Source organism: Sciurus vulgaris, assembly GCF_902686455.1.
Source record: "Sciurus vulgaris genome assembly, chromosome: 10".
In the NCBI taxonomy this organism is placed as follows: Eukaryota; Metazoa; Chordata; class Mammalia; order Rodentia; family Sciuridae; genus Sciurus; species Sciurus vulgaris.
In genome coordinates this window covers 30,762,662-30,785,777 of record NC_136470.1, presented here as the reverse complement: position 1 = coordinate 30,785,777, position 23,116 = coordinate 30,762,662, and the positions used below count along the sequence as shown (strand labels likewise).

The window sequence follows — 23,116 nt, the reverse complement described above, 5'->3', positions numbered from 1 at the left end:
CTCATGGAAAGCACTGAGGAGCGTATAAATGAATATTATTTGATCTTGTGTTGCTTCGAACGGCATGAACGGACATGGAATTAGAAGAAAGGATTTTATTCACTAACTAAATCCAATTTGGAAGCCTTCTTGTTTTCCTCCCTAGATCATAAGTGATTCAAGCATTTCTACAGCTCATTTATTTCAAAATAAAAAATGCTACTGTCAAGTTACATGAAAAAGAATCATGGTTTAAATTTTTTCCTCCTAAAACAGTTTGATTTATTATTAATGATGCAATTAGAAAAGACAGTAATCCTTTTAGATGAAATAAAAATAAAACATGCATGTGTGTTGGGAGCACTTTTAACAAAGCTAAGACTCAAGGAAAAAAAAAAGTCTGTAAGTGCACAACAATAAAATGGGTAGTTTAGATAAACAATTCAGGAAGCAAAATTAGTTAAGGATTTAAAACAGTTATTCACTGCTAAGTAGATACAAGAAAAAAATTGTATAAAAACTTGTTAATTTTCATTTATGTCAAATGCCACTGACAGTGTTTCTTCTTATGTAGAACAATCCCCTCAACTTAAAAATTAGAAGGTTCAGAATCTGGTCTTAGATTTCCCATTAGCTTATAGTTTGCATCTTGGTCATTAAGTCATCATAGATTTTATTTTTTTTTTTTTTTACCTACAAAATAGGAAAATAATGCCTCTCATATTTACCAGAAAGGGGTCAGCAGGAGAAAGATATCAATAGAATTTTACATTGAAATATTTTAATACATTTTAAACATTCTAGAAATAATAAGGTAAAAATGGAGCTGGGAGTGTTGGGTTCACACCGGTAACACCAGCTACTTGGGAGCCCGAGATAGGAGGATCACAAGACTGAGGCCAACCTGGGCAACTTATTAAGATCTGATCTCAAAATAAAATGAAAAGGGTTGAGGATATAGCTCAGTGGCAGAGCAACCCCTGAGTTTAATCCCAATATCATAAAAAAAAAAAATTACAAATGGAAAAGTTAGGAATGCTTGTATTCTTGAGGTTTTGTTTGTATATTCCACTAAAACTGCATGTTTATATATCTCGCTAAACTACATGTATATTTTTTGTGATCTCATTTTATTTTGAAAAAAAATAACTGTTGTCCAATGCAAAATGGCATTGCTAGTTAAGATTCTATTGTTCATAGCTCAAGGTTTTCGTGCAAAATAAACTACGTCTTGGAATTTGTGTAATCTTTTCCATTTGGAGTGGCATGCTTTAAGCATCACTGGGTTTCATGGTAGAAACTATAAATCAGAGTACTGGAGGGTTAAGAACAATAGCTTTCACTGGGACAGCAGAATAAGAAATGGTTTAAGATTTTCTTTACCAAAAGATGCTCTCATGTGTAAAGACGATGCTATATTTTTTTAAAAATTTTGAATACACTTACATACAACCTTTGTAATCTAGTGGGATACCATGAAACAAGTGATTGATTACAATGACCAACTTTAATTAAAGTCATTGGACCAAGAGCTATTATTCAGCACTCCCAGCCCAATTCTACAAAAAATGATAGCCCTCAATTCCCTTCTTTCTGAAGATCTACTTTAAAACCAGAAATTTGAAGAGTGCAACTTTTTCTAGTAAAAGTCATCGCCATCTTCTTCACAATTCATTCTATATAAAATTATTCCAAAGAATAGATATCTTGCTAATAAAATTTTATGGTTATATTTAAATTAAGATCCCAAATTCTTACCTGAAAACCAGAAAAAAAAATCACAGATTCTAATTTGTTATAGAAAACAATTAATGCAGTTAGTAAATACACAGAGTCAACGGTTAAATAGATGCAAAACACTGATATCTTGACTTACCACTATTATTTGGGTTATCTAATGAATATACACATGTATTTTAAAATGTCACAAGCAGGCAAGTTCTTAGGTATTGCTAATTATAAATACAGAGTAAAACTGGGAGACTCTCCTATGTAAACATTTGGTCCCCACAGAAAGTATCTCTCTTCTTCCGTGAATTTTGGTACAAAAAATAAAATATAATTGCTGTTCTTGGGGCATTTCCCCTTCTATATCTAGGGTAATGGGCCCAGAATTCCCCCTGGAATTAAAAGAATTAAGATAATCCAGGGAATAAGAGAACATGCTGTTTTTTAAAGTTGTCTGATGAACTATTCAGAGGTTTTGTCCATATATGTATATGTGTGTGTATATATAAAACCTCTAAATAGTTTATCAGTTTATATATCATATATACACAAATAACATACATGTACCAGAAATAGGTACGATATTGAATTTACACCTTGAATTAGATGTCATGTCACACTATAACTTCAATTTTAACATAGTCAACTTTAATACTTGAGTATATTTCCCATTAATAATAATGCAAATTTTAAATATGAGCAGCATCATGTATCACCACATTTCTTTAATATGAGTACAATCTCCACATTGATCTAATGTCAACAAATAAGTTGCAATACCTAAACTGATATTATTTTAACCAGATTTCTTTGGAGTCGCCAAAGTACAATTAGGTAGTACATTGATTCTTTGAAAGTATTAAGCATCTATGAGAAACAATCAAAACTTCCTAATGATAAAGTCAATGTGCATACGAAGTTCATTATGTTCACTTACATGCCACCTCCAGAGATGCGTTTCGACTCACAGCTTCTCCAAGATAGTTCCTGGCAACACAGACGTAGCTCCCTTCGTCAGGTTTACTTCTGCGCCCATGCACGATGCGCAAGAAGAATAAGGATCCGCTGGGCAGAAGCATCCTGTGGGACCTGGGATCATCCTTGTCAGTCTCCACCCGCTCACCATCCTTGTACCATTCAATGGTGGGTGTTGGTCGGCCCTCTGCCTTACAGTTCAGAGTGGTGGGCTCTCCCTTAGAGACAATGACATCCGAGGGGTGCTCCACAATCCGTGGGGGGAAGTCTTCCTGGCGGAGTCGAGATCCTACAAACGGACAGAAGAAGACAAGTTTTAACATTTCCTGATCTTTACGGGCTTTTTCCTCTTAGGTTCATAATGATGAAGTTGAACCTTTCCATTTTAGTTAAATAACTGAATACAATTGCTTTATTTATGCTTCCCGCATTTGATTTTTATGTAGTTTATAAGTCATCCCAACTCCTTTGTAGAATGAAGCAACACAGCAAAAAGTTAATGTTTATTCTAATAAGTTACATTTCCATGAATCTTGACAAGCAAAAGCAAAAGACAGCAAAACATTTTCTTTTAGGACCAACATGTTGAAGTGGGGAATACAACTAATTTCCTGTCCAAAGTACTTACTGAGTAAGAAAACTAAGTGGGAAGTACTTAGGAGACACAGAGATACTACTTACTGGGCTGGCACTGGGTTATCACACTTCAACACAAAAGAGACCAATGAATTATGAACAATATAACTAACACAGCACATAAGGATGTAGTTTTGGAAGTGGTATCAGTTGCCCAGGAATGTAGATGAAATGAGCAGTAGAGGCAGCACATGAATCAAGTTGTATCCATCTGAGGAACTCAAGTATAAGCCACCATGTTAAAATGAAATGTATTCTAGGCTGGTACAAGAATGCAGTATAGGAGCACAGTAAGAGGTCTCTTCCACAAAAGGTGGCAGAATGGAAATATGTCAACTGAAGGAAGAAGACACACAGACTGAAGGAACACCATGAGCAAGGGGAAGAGAAATGAAATTATGCATGTACTGCATTTCATAATTAGGGAGCTGGTAAAGGTACAAGTAGTCTTGAGCATGAGACAAAATGGCATTAATATCATGTCAAAGAGTGTGCCTTTTATCCTATGTGGCTAACATATTGGAAAGGGGCAGTGACAAGATTTTCTGTATTAGACACTTTTGTTTGCAGTATAAAAGATGGATAGCAACGGAGGCAAAAAGAACAAAGAGTTACTTAGATAGTAAATTAAAACAATAAAAAGAATCTAACCTTAAGAAATGATGCTGTATGTAGAAAAAGAAAGGCAATCATAAAGCATATTATAATATGAACACCTGAATTATATTTAGTTTACCATATAATAACAAGAATTGATGGGTATTGCTATGGTCTGAATATGCTGTGACCCCAAGGTCCTTGTTTCAGAAACTTGTTCATGGTATGGCATTGTTGAGAAGGGGTAGACCTTTAAGAAGTGGGGCATACTGGCAGGTAGTTAGTGTGGGTACCATTCCTTGGAAGGAATTAATGCTGGATTTGTAGAGTGAGCTAGTTTTTGCAAGAGTGAGCTGTAATTAAAAGAGTAAGCCTGCCTCTGAAAGGCTCTGGCTTCCTGTCTTGCCCCGTAATCTTTCTCTCTCACAAACACACCCACAATGATGCCATGCGCCATATTGTGATGTAGCTGGAGGCTCCATTAGAGCCAGTCAATGCAGGTACCATAACTGTGAGCTATGTAAGTCTCTTGACTCTATATAAAAGTATATAGCTACCAGTATTTTGTCAGAGCAAAAAACAAAACAAAACAAAACAAAACAAAAAAACGTAGTAATATAGGTACCAATGACTTCCTTCTGATTTCAATGAAACCTGAGCCACTAAGAGTTAAAAGAAATAGAAACAAAAGAACATGTTGGTACTTCAAGATCAAATTGTATTAAATAAAACATTAAAATAACAAGGGAACATATCTAAACTCTTTAGTAATAGACATAGAATCCAGCATATCCAATAAGCACACAGAAAAGTTTACTCATTTTATCATTAGCACATAGGTAAATTATGTTACATACAGATTTTAGTGTTGTCACATAAGGATATTCCTGTAGTAACTTTATTCCCACAATTATAAACACTTCAAAAGGCCACCTCCCACCTATGTGTAAGAAGTAAAACTATCAAGCAATTGGAAGAAATTATAGAAGCAAATTTTCATGACTTTGAGTTAGCTGAAGCTTTCTTGAATAAAAAAAAAAAAAAAAAAAAAAAGCATAAGCAACAGAAATAAAAATAGACAAACTGGACTTCATACAATTTAAAAATGTTTGTGTTTAAAAGAAAAAATCAAAAAATGAAAGCAAACTCATAGAATAAAAAATATAAAAATCATATATTTGATATATCTGTTATATCTAGAACACATAAATAATAACTCAAAAATAAAAATAACCAGGCCAGGTGTGGTGGTGCATGCCTGTACTCCCAGTGGCTCAGGAGACTGAGGCAGGAGGCCAGAAGTTCAAAGCCAGCCTCAGCAAGGCACTAAACTCAGTGAGACCCTGTCTCTAAATAAAATACAAAATAGGGCTGGTTAAAAAATATAAAGCTGAGTTGTCGGCAGAACTCTTTGGGTATTCTAAACCAAACATTACAGGGGGCTGTTCAACACATGAAGTACAACAAAAGAGTTAAACTCAAGAAACTTGCTATTCAACCGAGGTCTCTGGCCAGCAACACAGGCACCACATAAGGACACATTAGAAATTCAGAATACTAGGCTGGATCTCAGACCTATGAAATCTGCACCTGCATTTTAACCAAATCTCTCTCCAAGAATGTGGATGCACATCAAGGTTTGGGAAGCACTGATTTAATCAGTTTTTCTATGTCCTGAGCTAAGAATGGTTTTATATTTTTTAAATGTTTTTATAAGATAATGAGGGACAGGGGAGTAAGAGGGAGGAGAAGAAAGAGGATGAAGAAGATATAGGAAAAGGGATCTCTCCTTCTCAGGAGGAGGACTAAGAGAGGAAAGAAAGGCTCTGATCTATGGAGCTAGAAATGTTTTCTACCTGGTCCTATACAGAAAAAGTTTTCTGACCCTGCTTTTTCTGCTTATAACTTTGCTTAAAAATTCATTTTTAATTTATGTTTCTCTGATATAGAACCACAACATCCTCTTTTCCAGATTTCAAATGAGAAAAGATTTGATATGACTAATATTATGGACATTTAATGAGAAATATTCAAGAACTCAATATGAACAGACAAGATGGCAATGTATCAGAATAACTGTCTACCGTTTGTATTCAGCTGATATCAACTCTGGCATCCTCTATTCCTCAATCATTAATTGGGCAACCTGTCAAGTTTGAATTAAAAGAAAAATAATGGAAAGTAATCAGAAGACCCTATAAATGACATCTAACCGTTTATTTTTGCTATGAAAACTCGCTGTGATATAGTCACATGACATTCATAATCAAAAAGCCTGAATAGGAACATAAGCTCTTTCATCCAGAATACGCCAAACTTTTCAAATAAATAAAGGGAGGAGAAAGGAAAGATTGCATACTTGATCTAAGATAATTCCAAAACGATCTTCTAAAGTTGATTTCAATGAAATAAATCACCTGAATGCCTAGTTATAATTTAGCCAGCAAGTATCTTTTATACTTTTTAAAGTGCAGTTCTTAGACGACCTGCATCATATCATTTAATACAGAAATAGACTCAGAGTAGCCCTTGCACTTGACTTGGCTAAATGTAAGCATCCCAAAGCAGCAACATTCAGCCTACACAGATGCAGATGTATCTTTGAATAATGCTAAGTACTCAAATTTACATAATGGCTTACTTCTGCTTTTCAGAGACTCTCAAACAATGATTTTATAATGGTTTTGGAAAAATATTTAAATTTTAAAAAGTTGAGTGGTTTAAACTCTTCGACTTTCTCAAAGGTGAAGTATAAAAATCAAATTTCATGAATATGGTTTAATTGGTTTTGTTGAGTCAATAACCACTCCTTTGCAGGGAGGGAGTATTACAGAACTTTCTTTTCAGGAAATGATTTCAATTACATAATAGAACAAAGACGACAAAGCACCCAGAAGAACGCTTGTTGATTTCACCGCCTGTATTTCAAAGTAAAATGTTCCACCTCATTTCATTCAATTTAATTACAATATTTCCTACAACTTGGCTTTATCAACTATTAGTCCCCCTAGGAGCCAAGGAATGCATCTCAAACCTTTCTGAATTTTTTTGAGAACAGATTAAATTCTTGGCAAATAAAGGAAAGTGTAAGATAGACCTCAGCATGTCCACCTGCATCCTATGAAGTGTCTGTTTTTTCTCTTCTTTAAAAGCATATGTGATGGTGTGTCCCCGTTCATAACTATGTTTGTTTTAACAAACTACTTCCTGCAATGGATTTTCCTAGTAAAATCAATCCAGAAAGATTCTCGGTAATTACTACAATTCTGAAAATGAGCAAAGATCCATCCCAGTTTGATAACTACTGCTGCCTCAGCCTCCAGAGTCACTGGGACTCAGGTGTTCATCACTGTACCCAGTCAAAATGCAGCTTCGAGTTCCCAGCTCTACAATATGGCTTCCAAACTATGATGCAGTGAAACAATCTCCAAACTGATTAAACTGTTCAGTGATGTTTAATTTCCTAAAAGCAAGGTCCCTATCATCTCATTTTGTAGAAAATGAGGCAGAAGATTAAGATACTAGAAAAACTCAAACCCACATTGTACAGGTGAGGAGTAAATAGAGTACCAGTGAACTTGAATTTCTTTCCCAAACCCTGGGGCACGACCATTTGCTTTAGCTTTGATTCTAGTCTCTGTTTACTGGATAACTTTTCCTCATTTATACCCTCTTCTTCTTACTTACCTTTTGGAATTCTAAAATACAAATTCCCAAGGACTAAGTTTTAGTTGTTTCGTGTTTTGTTTTGACTGTATTTTCTCCACCACTGTATGATTAGTTATATGACCTTAAGCAATGACTTAACCTGCTTTTAATGTTATTTTTTCATCTCCAAATTGAGATAAGTATGAGAATAAATTGCTTTAAAAGCAATGTTCTGATGCATGATCCACACTTTATGGATAGCACATCAATGATATCTTAATGGACATATCTAAAAGAGAAGATAATAAGCAGCAACTTAAATTTATGATCACAAAGCAAAAATTTAAACCTACATGACAGCATTCATATTTTTAATGAACATATAAATTGCAAAAATTTCCTCTTGGAGGGTTTTTCTGCTATCAAAGCCCATGTGTATCAACATACCTTCTTAGAAAACCCTCTGGAATTTAACGATGATGTCAAAAAAGAAAAAAAAAAAGGCAACAATCTTATGCAGTAATTGAAATTCAATAATTTATTCTAAAACATCTATGAAATTTTTTCCCATTGGCAATAAATACATGATAAACATTGCATTCATTTTTAAAATACATCCTTCATCAATGATCTTCAAAACTGTCTTCCTTGTTCAGAGAAAGTGCTTCTATTTCAGGTGAAGGTAATCAAGACCAATTTACAAAACTATTTCTCTGAATTCACAAAAGTATTTCAGTTCTTTTATCTACTATTAACAGAGAACTTTGAAAATATTAAAACTAGAATATTTGTCCCTCTTTTCTTCTCCACTACCGCATGCTATTCAGTTTATCAGATAAGTTTTAACCTGACCTTGCCTGAGCAGGTGGGTACCGGTATCAGTGTAGCAGCATCCAGAGGGAATGCAGAACTAGTTTAAGTTAAAATCAGTAGCTGAAAGAAATTGAATCCAGGGTGGTCCCATAGGAATATTCGTGTAACACTGAAGAGCAATTTTGAACCACTAATCTGAAAGGTTTCCAGGAAATTTTTAGGGGTGATATTCCTCTTGAGAAATAACAAATTAATTTCCTACTTTATAAACTCATTTTCCAACAATTCAGTGAGGAGGCTATATATTAACCTGGACTTTCATTCAATACTATTTCAAATCAATTTGCTACATCATACATGGTTGAAGGCATTCTTTAAAGAGTGATTTGCCACCAAATCAGAGGTTTTCATGGGTTATGCAGATTTGCCTTAGAATGACAAAAACAATCCCTATTCTAGGAAAGATATCATTGGAATTTAGCTTATCATCATAGTTATAAGTATTTTGACATGGTTTTAAATTGTATTTAACTTTACAAAATATGATACAATGAATCAAACTCCCAACTCATAAAAGTACTCAATAATGTTTAATTTTCTAAAAACTACTAATATCTATTTGATGGAGATGATATATGGTGTGCTACTGAAATAAACTTCTGATGGACTGATAACATTTTGGCCTTCTATTTTCTAAGTATTATATTCTGAATCTTCTTCAGCAGTAACATTAATCTTAGCAACTATAGATGACAAAGACCCCTGTCAGTGTCTAGAAAACAGCATTTTCACCACCTCTGACATTTTAACACATGTGCTAGTCTTTGTCAAATATTTAGTTTTAGATAAATTTCCCTAGAATTCTTGTATATTTTTCTCTACCGTGAAACATTTTATTATAAAGTTAAATTGAAATTCAATGATCCTGGTTAAATTGCAAACAAATTTATTTTACTATATAGTATGTTAGGGATTTTTAAAAGGTAGAATTAAAAATATTAATATAATCCAGACAGTTACTTAAAAGAATAATGGCTAATCACTATCAAATTAGAGCTGTCATAAGTCAAGTGTATCAGCTGCCTCATGTCCAAGTGATGGATACAATGACTGATTTTAGGTTTATCCATTTCTAGTGAGCATTCACCTCCTGAAGACACTGGCCTAGCATGGGAATTTCATTGCATTATGCCATCACCCCTTAAATATGATTCTTATGGATTGCCTTACATGGAATGGTGGTAAGGGATGAGATATCTAAACAATTGAATACAAAATTTGGTATGTATACGTGCATGTGCCTTTTGGGAAAATAAGGTAAATCTTTAGAAGTTAATATAGATTATCAGTAGAATAATTCTTGCTTGAAATTGCTCTTTTTCAATTGCTAGATAGAACTGTGAACTTTCTAAGTTTCTTACTTCTCCATAACTTGAATGACTTAGTTTTTTGGTGGTGCTGGGGATTGAACCCAGGTCCTTGTGCATGCAAGGCAAGCACTCACTCTACCAACTGAGTTGTATCTCCAGCCCCTGATTTACTTATTTTAGAACATACTAGTACCAGCCCAATAACATTGCTACTTGATTAAATGGCATTTTTTCATGTGTTGAGAAAAAGATAAGAATTCAGAAAAGGTTTGCTCTTCTGACTAGCATTATTATAATGTATAATCTTTCATTAGGATAACCTTGATCACTATACTTCAAGGAGTCTGTGACCCCATAAAGAACCATCATTGTATAAAATATGGTCCTTTTTATGTAATTGTAAGTCACTCAAAATGTAGCTTCTGTGTATCCCTCTTCTCTAATTTTCTGCTTATTTCTACCTACCAAACTGAAGGCAACTTACTTATTTGATATATATATATATATATATATATATATATATATATATATGTAACGTTCTAAAGATGCTATTAGGTGCTCAATCAATGTTATATGATTGAGTGAACAAAGTCACTATTGTTATTCTCTCAATGCAGTTATAAGTAGCTAAACTTTATCAAAAAGCTATTTAACAGCTAAAGAAAGTTTCTATGCCAGGTCAGTACAAATTGAATGTGTAGGACTTTAGTACCAAGCATTATTGTCCAGGCATGTTGAAGAAATGATTTCTGAATTGTAGTCACTAAAATATAAACAAACATTGATTCTAAATAACCTTCTGTATCCCTCATCTATCTTATGAAAATGAGCTATACCAACACTGATGACTTTTCTTCAAGAAACTCTTAAGATCACTGTATGATTAGTACTCAGAAAGCATGCATGTTTTGGAAGATTTTATACTAAATCTTAGACAGGATTAAGGGATATCAAGTGATATTTGTTGAGGACATATCACCTAATTTAAGTGATATAATGTGAAGGGGAATATTAATTAAGAACCCATTTAAAATTCTTACCAGTAATTGCCAAATGAAAATTATCCTTTCCCTATAAAAGCAACCCATTTTTCTTTGAAATTTCTAAATTAAAATGTTATGGTATTGTGCTTTTTTCAATAAGGCTAAACCTCTTGCAATAAAAGACCAATGTCAAAGATGAAGACAGTTACCCCCACAGTGAAAAGTTTGTTGTTTTTTCTTGAATTGCAGTAACAGCCATGTTTAGCTTTCTTTATATTGCACAAAGGTCTGTTGGAATTCTTGGATGAAGCTTGGACTTTGGAGCAAAGGAGATTTATAAAGCTAGCTGAATGAAACTTGTACTTCTTGCTTTGTCTTTGACTATCATGCTCAGAATGAATGGGTTTTCACAGTTGACCAAACTGAGGGGGGGTAACAGCATCATATTTCTGCAGAGGTATTTGCAGGATACACACCTAATTTACTTTTACTTCATGCAGCAGTCTAAGTAAAATGCTTACTCTGCTAAAAGCACCTTAGACAAGATTGCTGATACAAAATAGCTTGAAAATTGGGCCATTTAATCAGGTGCAAATAGCTTGAAATACAATCTATTTTCAGATTTTTAGAACCCTAAAGAAATATTTTGAATTTGAATTTTGGCTTCATTTTATGTAACATATTAAAATAATGAATAAGTGTGAGTTAATATCTTTAAGAAAAAAAACTTCTACAGTTTTATTTGGTAAACTCGTGACTTTATTAAGACATCTGTAGAAAAGCTGTGTAAAAGCTTAGTTAAATTGAGACTGAAAACTGAAGTTACTTTTGTAGATAAGGAATATGTTATCTTAATGGACAGGATACTTTTCATCTGGAAATTTACTTTCTCTTCATTTTTGTCTATTAATGATATCTGTTGATTTCTTTCAAAAGTAAGTGATTTAATAAAACTTTAAATGTCCTTTCAAGAGCTGTCTTCTGTTTCAGGACACAATGACCACCAGATAACATCACTACTGCAGCAGAAATACTAAGTGTATTTTTCAGTTAAAAGATTGTGTGTGCATAGAAATAAAAGAGCTTATTTTTTTTTTCCGCTGAATGGAGAAAAGCAGCAAATGGGAATGCTATAAATGTTTTAAAATGATATTTTTCTGCTTGAATTATGTTTCACCAAAACATATGAGACTCAATTCCTTGGGTCTCTCAAAAACCATTGGCACTTACTAGAAAACTTATGAAAAATGTTATTTTCCACTCAGTCCATTTACTTTGAAGCCTTATCAAATGAGGGATCAAATGAAAGCGATGATCCTAGGTTTTCTTAGGTTGTTACTGTGCAGACATGGAATTAACCTCCATCCAGCCACTCTCAAAATGCAATGCTTTCTTGTCACAAAGCAAAGGGAGTGGAACACATAGAATTATTCTGGATTATGCTGAGAGGAAGGAAAATGCTGACAAGAGACGGAATAAAAAGGCATAATGGGGGGGAGGGAAGGGTTAGAGTTAGGGTTAGGGAGGGGGGGCAAGTATGGAGGAAGGAACTACTGTATAGAGGGTAAAGAGGGGTGGGAGGGGTGGGGGGAAGGGAAAAAAATAACAGAATGAATCAAACAACATTGCTCTATGTAAATTTATGATTACACAAATGGTATGCCTTTACGCCATGTACAAACAGAGAAACAACATGTATCCCATTTGTTTACAATAAAAAAAAAAAAAAAGAAAAAAAAAAAATCATTGCACAGAACCTAAAGAGAAAACTGCTAAGCTGTCAATAAAGAACTGAAGATGTGAAATATAAAAAAAAAAAAAAAAAAAGGCATACTGCTGTAGTGACTGTGAAAGACCAGAATAAGGACAACTTAGAATAGGGTGGTTTTTTAAAATATGGGAAGTTGCTTTTATAGTCAAGAATTCAATACATGGGAACTCTGAAAAGTTGGACTTTATAAAGCTGCAGAAAGTGAAAATTTGGAAGAAAAAGTGTGCCAATCATAAGAATATTGTGATGTTTGCTGAATATTCCATATTAATATCCATATTAATATCCATAAGCAAATATTCCATATTAATTCCATATTAATGTCCATAAGCAAATATTCCATATTTGCTTAATATTAATATTCTATTTTCAAAGAAGCTGATAAAGACTATGTGTGTTTAAAGGATACACAGCATTCTGTTTTGTTTTTTAAAAAGGAACACTGTTACTGGTTTCTTTTGTTAGCAATTTATTTTTCTATCATAAAAAGATAATAATACAATCTTTGAGTTATATGTAAACCATGGAACTAAAAGTCTGAATTGAGTTCAGTAATTTCTGATTCCAGTTGACGCCTCCCAAGGTGTGCACGCCTTGAATCTCCAATCTCCTTGGTCTTTCCACAGAGCCTTCGTTCCCTCGCCTACTGTCAGGTATTTTCATTGTGACAAGACTCACATCTCCAGTTTAGTATTTCCAAATAAAGAAAGAGTTGGGCTTTGTGCCCATTCCCACCAAAACACCCAGTCATCTCCTCCAATTCTGTATGTCAAAATGAAACCCTTTCCTCTCTCCTTGTGCCATGCCTCATCTGTCTCCCTGCCATCATCCCCATCTTTTAAGTCCCAATGCTCAAACCCAAGTTCTGGGCTTTAAGTCTTTAATTTTTTTCATACTCACTTAGCTCAGATTCTCATGTGTTCTCCCTTTTTCCAAGTTTACATCTATCTCTCAGCTCCACAGTCACCATCTCTAAAGAGACTCAATTTCAACTTTGTCTCTTTCAAGTATCTTCCTTCCTCTCCCTCATCATTCATTTTCTAGAAAAATATCTAAGGATTTTAGAACAGCTACCAATGGCTTGTGTTTAAACAAAGAAATATGTGAGATAGTCAAAAATTCTCCCCAACTTGGCACTGGGGTTGTAGCTCAGTGGCTGAGCATTCACCTAGCATGTGCGTGGCACTGGGTTCCAATCCTTAGGACCACATAAAAAATAAATAAATAAAACAAAATAGAGGTATTGTATCCATCAACAACTTAAAAAAAATGTTTAAAAAATCCCCAACTTTCATAGAGTACTCTAGATTCTTCCTGCCCCTCTAACTAGTAGAAATCCACTTATTCAGTCAGCTGAATTACAAATTGGACTTCTCTAAATCCAGTTTACGCAGCCAGGATTAAGCAAATTGCCTTGTAAAACGTGAGACGAAGCACAAGACTGTGAAGCACCAGGCTAAGGTATGGCATTTGTTTGGGAAGCATTTACCTGTGTTGTATGATGTCTATGTAACCCTGGTTTATAGTCAAAGGTGTCAGCACATCAATTTGGAATACAAATTCATAAGGGGAAAAAATGAGATGCAGAAGGCTCCATTTCACTGAGGTGACCTGCACCTGATGCGTTTATCTAAACTTTCTGTGTTGACATCAGACCTGCAGGTCATCTGCCACAGTTACAAATTCTTGAGTTAACCACACATGCTTTGATATAATCTGGTAGACATTTTCCATCTGGTTTATGAGTATTTTAAAATGTAAAATAAAAAATAATTATCTATTAACTAGGTAGAGGCATAGTCAATCCTAAACTCCCAATATTCCTTGGGAGACCATTAGCAAAAATAATTAGAATATAGTTACATGGACTCAGTCATGCAGTTCACACATGTGCACCAAACTCAGAATCTATATGTCTCAGTATCTATATATCTAGCCCCTGAATTTTATCTCCAAAGCACAAAAACACTGAAACAATTCACAGGGAAAATACATCAATTGTCCTAAGTCTATCAACAACCAGCAAATGAGGAGGTTGGATCTTTGTTGTCATTAGTTTACAACCAAGTGATTACTTTAATTATCCTCACTGGGGCTCAAAAATATGTTCAACACCTAATGGTCAGTCATGGAAACAAAAGCATGAATACAAGCATGTGTATGGCTTTGCTAGGCTCAATAAGCGCCACCTTGATGTACTGATGGTTCTTAACGAAGATATCTACCATCAATTATACAAATGACAATTAAATTGAGCACTGAAGTACCAAAACAAGAACACAGGATTAACCCCAAATACTAAATTATTTTTAGGTGTTATTTAATCTGTCTCACAATAGTAAGAGGCAAATTTTAGCAATTGTTCTTTATTACCCTAGTTCTGCCATATAGTTTATACTTTGCAGGCTAAAATTTTAGATTTTTTTCTTTCTCCTTTTCTAAATCATACTGAAATCTAACTTGATACCTTCTGCATTATAATCAAGTTAGATCCATAAGTGTACAATTAGAAATGTGAGCCACATACAGTGTTTAAGTATAGCACCTAAGCAGACAGTTTGCATGAACTCTGGATTCAGACAGACCTAAAGCTCAGTCTCTGCTCTTAGAGGACAGGTGATTTCTGAAGTACAAGAAAGGGGGATTTTAAAAGGATCATATTCTTTTATCCAATTTTAAGAGTGATTACAAGAACCATTGAAGAAATAAATGTTGTGGGGGAGAATACTCGAGAAGCCCCTTGTCATCTCAGGTAAGGAATGTATATATTTCCTACATTAAGCACCCTGCCTGAAGTGTTCACTGTCTGTAGAATTTTCTATGATAAGCCAAAAATTTTACAACACTTAACATGCTTTTGCACAAGCCATTGCCTTACTTCACATAACAAAAATAGAAATTCTTCCTGCTTGCACACTGGCAGGGAGCCCAGGTTTGTACCACAATTATTTCTGAATGACTTGGCACAACCTTTAATGCTAGCCTTCTTGCATCACAGCATCTAATGTTCCTTTTTTGTCCATCTCTTGGCCTCAGTCTCCAGAAGTTGTGTTTGCCTGATTATTATTAATACACTAGGGCATTTCTGCATGGCTGTCCTTTGAGTCCACACACCCTCGGGCTATCTTAGAGGTGAGATCACCTTTGCACCTCTACTGGCTCAGTTCCCTTGGATGGGATCCAAGACAGAGCTGCCTTATGCTGAATTTCACCACCATGACCAAAGGTGTAATAATGAGGCTCCATGTCAATACCTCCTGGATGTTAAAGGATCATATTCCCAGTATACACACAAGTATTTAAAATGACATGTTTCTTTTTGTTTTATTTAAATTTTTTCCTGAACAATCATGGTAAAACATTCTATACCAAAATATGATAGTGCTAGTAACTGAAATAATCTAGCCCAGAGATATCTCTCTCTCTCTCTCTCTCTCTCTCTCTCTCTCTCTCTCACACACACACACACACATACACACACACACACACACACACATCCATGAGTATAAACAAACAGAATCATGGAACAAAATGTTTCTCATTTTTTCCCTCAAGGAGGAATCTGACACTCAATATTAATGTCAAATATTTATTCCATTAAGCAAAACATATGACTCAGTGAATATCTTATAAAATTCAGAATGTATAATATGCATAATTGTATTATCAGATTAATATATCCACTCTCAAGTGGAACTGTGTCTAGGCATTAACAAAAGGCTCCAAATGACTATATTTATAGAGAAAAATACAGGAGTGATTATTTTCAAACTCCTACACTTGAGCCAGAGGCAGTTGTATACATGAGGGACAGGACACAGGTCTACCCTCCCAGTCAATGGTGGCTAGCTCAGCTGAAAAGAGCTTTCCAGTTCTTGGCAGAATAACAAATTCTCCAGCAAAGAGGGGATAGGGGTGAGATTTTTTTCTCCTGTAAGTAACTTAATGAATGAAGTACTAATTAACATTATGGCATTGATAAATGGAGAGAGAGATTAGGGATGTACTCGATATTCAGACCTTCGCAGATGGACTGTCAAAGCCACATTAATTCCTATCTCATTGGAGCATCTGCTTCTCCCATAATCCACTGGCCCTTGGTACGAACAACACAAACTGTTGTGACTCAATTCGATTTATATCAATCTAATTTCTTTTAATCCAATTTGTATTCCAATCTACTACCTTCTAATCACTTAAATCTTCAGCCTCCATCTGGTAAATTTTCTCTCAAAATTAACCGAGCAGATGCCTCTGCGATTGTCTTCCACAGTCAAGCTAATCAGACCCTCGCAGTGGCCTATAGAATCCACTGAATAGGTACGTGACTTACGGTGTTGCCCTTCCAGTTACCAACACAGTGAGGTAGGAAGACCATTTTATCTACCATTAATTGGTTCATTTGCATTACACTGCTTGGGAAGAAACACAGGACACAAAAGCCAAGAGAAGAAAACTACAGGAAGAAAGCAAAATATGCTCATTTGTCCAGTGAGTTTGCAATTCAATCTGGTTTTTGCTTAGGTTAAGAAAGGTGCACTGAGAATATTATTTAATACTAAATTGTCTAGAAATCTACCCTGTGTACTCTGAGATTAGAGGAGTTTGTCTAACAACCACAAAGTTGTATGGAAACCCAACTCTGAGAAAATGATATATTCTTCAAATCAATTCTGAATTTCATAACTATGCAATAAGTTATTCACTGAAGCACATATGATAAAAGCAAGATGGCCCCAGGCTAGCATTCACATTCACTCCCATGGAAGTTATACCGTGATCCATAGTTAAGATCACAGAGTTAATGTTCTCCCATGGACTGGACAGTACTGTGGAATAAACATTGTCATAGAGACAGTAATTAGCAAAAATAAATAAATAAGTGTCCTGGGATGTGTAAAGGGAAAAAAGTACTAGAAAGTACTCTTCCTATGAGACTTATGACCTTGGTTTCATTAATTTATAGCTATACTTCTTACCTAATATATCTTTATGATGTTTAAAAAAATTTTTTTTTTCAACTTTAAAGGCTCCATCAAATGAGATATTAAGTATTCAATGTGATCACATGAGGCTAATCAGCCTTGGGAATACTTCTGCTGTTAGAAAAACTGCTAAGATTAGCCAGGAAAACACTAAATTTAGCAAAAAATCTATCTTGTCATGAAGGATGTCTAGTAGTCAGTCTCATTAACATAGGGAACAGAAAAATGTCAAAATGCCTCCATAAGACATAACAAACTATTAACAGTTGAATTAAACAACAGAATATATAATCTATTTCTATAATTCTGACCTAGAGTAATTTCTGAAAAACAAGGCCTATGGGTAGTAAGGTCACTGGGAGTCCAAAACGAACAGAGAAACTGAGCTGAAGAAACCACAGGATTCAGGGAAATTGGCAGTCCTACTGAATTTGGGGGTCATGGAAAACATTGATCCATCTCTATCTCAGCCCTAAGAGAGTGAATGACAAACTTCTCTTTGTGAACAAAACCAACAACTGGGTCTAGCTCAGTCCTACCTTTGCTACTAGAACACTTCCTCTCAGGGCCTCAGTTATTCCATCAATAAAATGGACTGAAAATTCCATCTGCTTCTATATACTGTGTAAAGGATAAAATGGAGTCACAAATATAAAATGTAAATTACTCTTTTTCTCAATTTTAAAGCACCATATCATTGTACACCAGTGCAGTCGGGTCACTGGAGAGCATGGACTGTGGACTCAAATTCTGATATAAGAAGTGAACAACTGTGGACAAATTTCTCACACTCCTGGTACCTCAGTATAAAAATTATGGCAATGATATTGCCTATCCTGTATTAAGTGATGAAATGAATTAAAACATGCAATTAATATATGGAATATGGAATATGAGTGCCTGACACAAAGTATTCCAGGAAATGCCTAGTGTAAGTCAAAGAATAAAAGCTAAGAGAGATGGCTTTGTGTTATAAGTTCTCAATTGTGGATGCTCATTAAATGCAAGGTAGCAAAGAAGCGGTGTTGATTTTTTCAATATTTATGTTTTTTTTCAATCATAAAGAAAACTAAGAATATAATTAAAGAATATAATTAAAGGAAATGAGAGGGAGGAGGGTGGGTATGAAAAATGGTGGAATGAGACAGACATCATTACTTTATGTACATGTATGATTACAGAAATGTATGAATCTACATCATGTACAACCATAGAAACGAAAAGATGTACCCCACTTGTGTACAATGAATCAAAATGCAGTCTGTGAAAATAAAGAATTAAAAAAAGAAATTAAAGTGAGATTAAGAGCATGCCTTTTTTCATCATTTTCTTAATAAAAGGAATTTTATAAACCCAGGAAAGAGAATATAATTACTGCAAGTTCTTAAATGACATATGAATGGAAAAATAATGCGATCTATAAACTACTTGTAGTTGACTTTCGTAAGAAAAGTGACTTGAATGTTATCAATAATTCATTGATATTGAAACAAACCTAAAACTGCATGTCAGAGAGTGTGTTAGAAGGACAGGAGTCCATATGTCATGCAGTTTAGAGTCTTGTGCCCTGTTAGTTTGACTTAACCCTGTTTACCCTTGAGGTAGTAAAATACTTGAAATAGACAATGTCAAGTACCTCCTTGAATGTCAAGGAAGCTCATAAAGCTGATGTAGAATTGTGAAAGTATTGATTTAAAGTTTATTTTTTTCCTATTTTTAATTGATGTAAAAATTGAACAAATTTATGGGATACAGTATGATCATTTGATACATATATATGTTATGTAATGATCAAATCAGGGTAATTAGCATTTCCATCTCCTTAGACACTTACCACTTCTTATATTAAGGTACTTCAAACTCCTTCCTAGCAGTTTTTCATAAGATATAGAATAAGTTTTTGTAAACTATTGTCCCTGTACTGTAGGACACTAGGTCTTCTTTCTTCCATCTGACTTGGTACCCTTTATCCAAGGGTACTCTTTCTAACCCCTTCTGCTTCCTAACCTCAGGTAACTACTACTCTGGCTCTCTACCTCTATGAGATCTACTATTTTAGCTTCTACATATTAATGAAAACTTAATTCAGGTCTCAAGGTACAGAGATAGTGGCAGAGGCAGAGAATCTAGAACATGTATTTGTTCGAGATATGAACACATAAGTTCATTCTCAAGAGCAATATACATTACATGTATTTATGAATGTGTCAAAGCAAACCCTGCTATTATGTATAACTACAATGCACTAATAAATATTTTTAAAAGAATAAAACCCTTGAAAATCTAGATAAAACTGGAAGGTTCAGTTGCTGATGTACCACAGTCCCACCTTCCATATTGCCAGTCTCAGCTGATTCCAATCTTTTCTTGGCTGACCTCTACCAATAATTCCTCAATGCCAAGCCTCACCCCAGGAATCACCTGCAATAACTAAAACCAAAATTGATCAAACTTGCTAACCTCTGTCTAAGAGTACAAGAAGCAGTTTATCAATTGCTGTCCTGGAATTTTAGTTAATTATAAAGATTTGTTTCTTCTGTAGGATTTAGCCTAGTATTTTTGGTGCCCAGTACCCTGATATACATAACATATACATATACATAACAAACATTAAGCCACTGACTTTCAGTAACACTAATATTCAGTAACAACAACAAAAATGATCAATATAGTTGTACTTTGTTGAATTTCAAGGATAGGGTGCTATAATGAAATTATTTCATTTTCAGTACAACCTTAGTTTAATGATGACTGTTTTACTTTAAATAGTTTATATAGACCCACAGGAAACTATTCACAGTACTCAAGGTTTTCAAAACATAATAGAACATTTTTGTCTCTATTTTTCCAAAAAGCAAGAATATATATTTCACATGCGTTATATGATCACTATTTTTGCTCAAGGTTTTCCTTAGGAGACAACACATTTATTAAAAGGAAGCAACAGTTTAACTGAGCTGCTCCAATAACATTTTAAAAGGTCCCTATCACCAAATTCCTTCCTTTTAAACCTCAGCTTCTCCAGTTTTAAATAGTCTATAGAATTTGTACTGATCAGTATCACTTTGCTCACGCTTTAAGAAAAAACTGGGTATAGACCGAGGAGTGGGATAACTGGGTTAAAAGGTGGGTTCATTCCAAGTTTTTTGAGGAATCGCCATACTGTTTTCCAGAATGACTGCACCAATTTGCAACACCGCCAGCAATGTAAAAGTGTGCCTTTTTCCCCACATCCATGCCAACATCTATTATTGCTTGTGTTCTTGATAATAGTCATTCTAGTTAGAGTAAGATGAAATTTTAGAGTTGTTTTAATTTGCATTCCTCTAATTACTAGAGATGTTGAACACGTTTTTCAAAAATTTATTTATCACCTGTATATCTTCTTCTGTAAAGTGTCTGTCCAGTTCCTTGGGGTGGTAGTAAGAGAAGAATGGAGGAACTTTAGATTACTTAGAGGGAAACGGGAGGGAGGAGGGGGCAGGGGTATGAACAATGGTGGAATGAGACAGATATTATTACCCTATGTACATGTATGGTTACAGGAATGGTATGAATCTACATTGTGTACAACCATAGATATGAAATTATGTACCCCATTTGTGTACAATTAATCAAAATGCAGTTTTTAAAAAGGGGTGGGGGGGACTGGAAACTCCTGCCTGGGCAATTTAGTGAGATCCTGTCTCAAAATAAAAAATAAAAGGGGCCTTGACATGGTTGTTGGGAGACCCCTCCCCCCACAGGTTCAATCCGGAATAACGCTGGAAAAAAAAAAAAAAAAACTGTAAGCTCATAAATTTAACTTCTTTTTTTGGGAAATAAAGACATTTAAAACTCAAAATTTTCTATAATGTTGAGTGCATAATTTGAATTAAAGTAAGTGTTAATGCTTCACATAGATTTACCTGTACATTATTTTGAGTTATTTGTAATGCAAAGTTAGCACTTTGCATTTATGTCTGTACAACTAAGGTATACATGAACACTTAAACTTAATTGTTCAGAGATTTCATATAGCTTCATTTAAAAATAAGTTATAGTTGTTTAGTAAGACATGACTTGACCAGAGAAGAAAAATACTATCTTCCACCAATTTTATTTTCTTTACATTTTAAAAAACATCATTTAGAAAAGTAATCTATAAGTAAATAATAAGAAGTTTCCATGAGATGTTTTAGGACCATGTATATTAAGATGTCTCTCTTCCTTCAAACAAGTTTTAAACACTTAAATTAGGTACAATATTTAAAAACCAGTGTAATATAATCCCTAAAAAGTTGAAGAGTTCTTCATAAGGCAAAGTACAATTCATAAAAAGGTACAAATAAAGGGGTACACTAAGGAGCAATGTAAGGGAAATAATATATAGAACTTATAAATTACATTTCCTGATAGCAAAAAATAAATGATGAAAAGAAACTGGATTCTTACAAATAATAGTATTCATGGTTTGCATATGAGGTGTGCTCCCAAAAACTCATATATTAAGCAATGCAGGAATGTTCAGAGGTAAAAGGATCAGCTAACTAATCCCACTGATTATGTAAACCTGATCAGTGGATTAATCCATTTGATGGATTAATAACTTAAATGGATTATTGAGTAGCTACCCTAGGTAGGTGGGGCATGGCAGAGAAAATAGGTCACTGTAGGTGTGCTCTTGGAAATCAAATTTTGTGTCTGCCTCCTCTCAGTCTCTGTTTCCTAGCTGCAGGAACTTAGCCACTTTCCTCTGCAAACCCTTCCACCATGATGTTCTGCCTCATCTCAGGCCCAAGACAATGGGATGGGCCACCCGTGGACCAAACCTCTGAAACAAAATTCACTTTTCCTCCTTTAAGTTGTTCTTGAGAGGTATTTTATTTGCAGCGATGAAAACCTGACTAATGCAGCAGTACAATATAACTAAATGTGGCCAAGGTTTTCAAACTGTTTTTGAAATATTAAGAAATGTCCTGAACTTAGCAAAAGACAGCAATTTTAAGTCCTACTTAGGTTCTATAAGAAATAATGGTACGTAATTAAAGCCTTCCTTCTGCAGAAAATATATAGATAATGTTTTGTGTATGTATTAATACAAAAGTAAAAAAAAAAAAAAAAGTTTTTTCTGCTGGGCATAGTGGCATACACCTGTCCTCTGAGCAGCTCAAGAGGCTGAGGCAGGAGGATCAGGAGTTCAAAGTCAGCCTCAGCAAAAAGGAGGTGCTAAGCAATTCAGTGAGACCCTGTCTCTAAATAAAATACAAAATAGGGCTGGGGATGTGGCTCAGTGGTCAAGTGCCCCTGAATTCAATCCCCAGTACCTAAAAAAAAAAAAGAAAAAAAAATTATTTTTCAGTTTGGTGTTCTCATCAGGAGGATATTGGTTAAAGAAAACTGTAAGGCCCAACCCTATTCCTCATCCACTTCCAAATCGCAATGAATACAAGGATAGGAATCCCACATAATCTCAACAGGTAGTGCCCAGCCTCAATGAAAGAGGAAAAACATTCCTATGAACCTACAGTTTACTGATGTTCCCACTTTCCTGTATTATTGAAATTCATCAGTATTTTCATCTGAAGTATTCCTAGGTCCATACAGCATTCCACATGCTACACCTTCAGATATGAGTAGGACAAGGAAAAA

The 23,116-nt window shown here is 34.6% G+C and overlaps 1 protein-coding gene across 1 annotated transcript in view; it reads right to left on the bottom strand.

The window, feature by feature from the left end:
* Positions 1 to 23,116, bottom strand: part of ROBO2 (roundabout guidance receptor 2) — a 578,830-nt gene that overhangs the window by 522,331 nt on the left and 33,383 nt on the right. Inside the window, 1 exon segment of the mRNA XM_079154971.1 lies at positions 2,645 to 2,971. Coding sequence (XP_079011097.1) covers positions 2,645 to 2,971 — 327 coding nt within the window.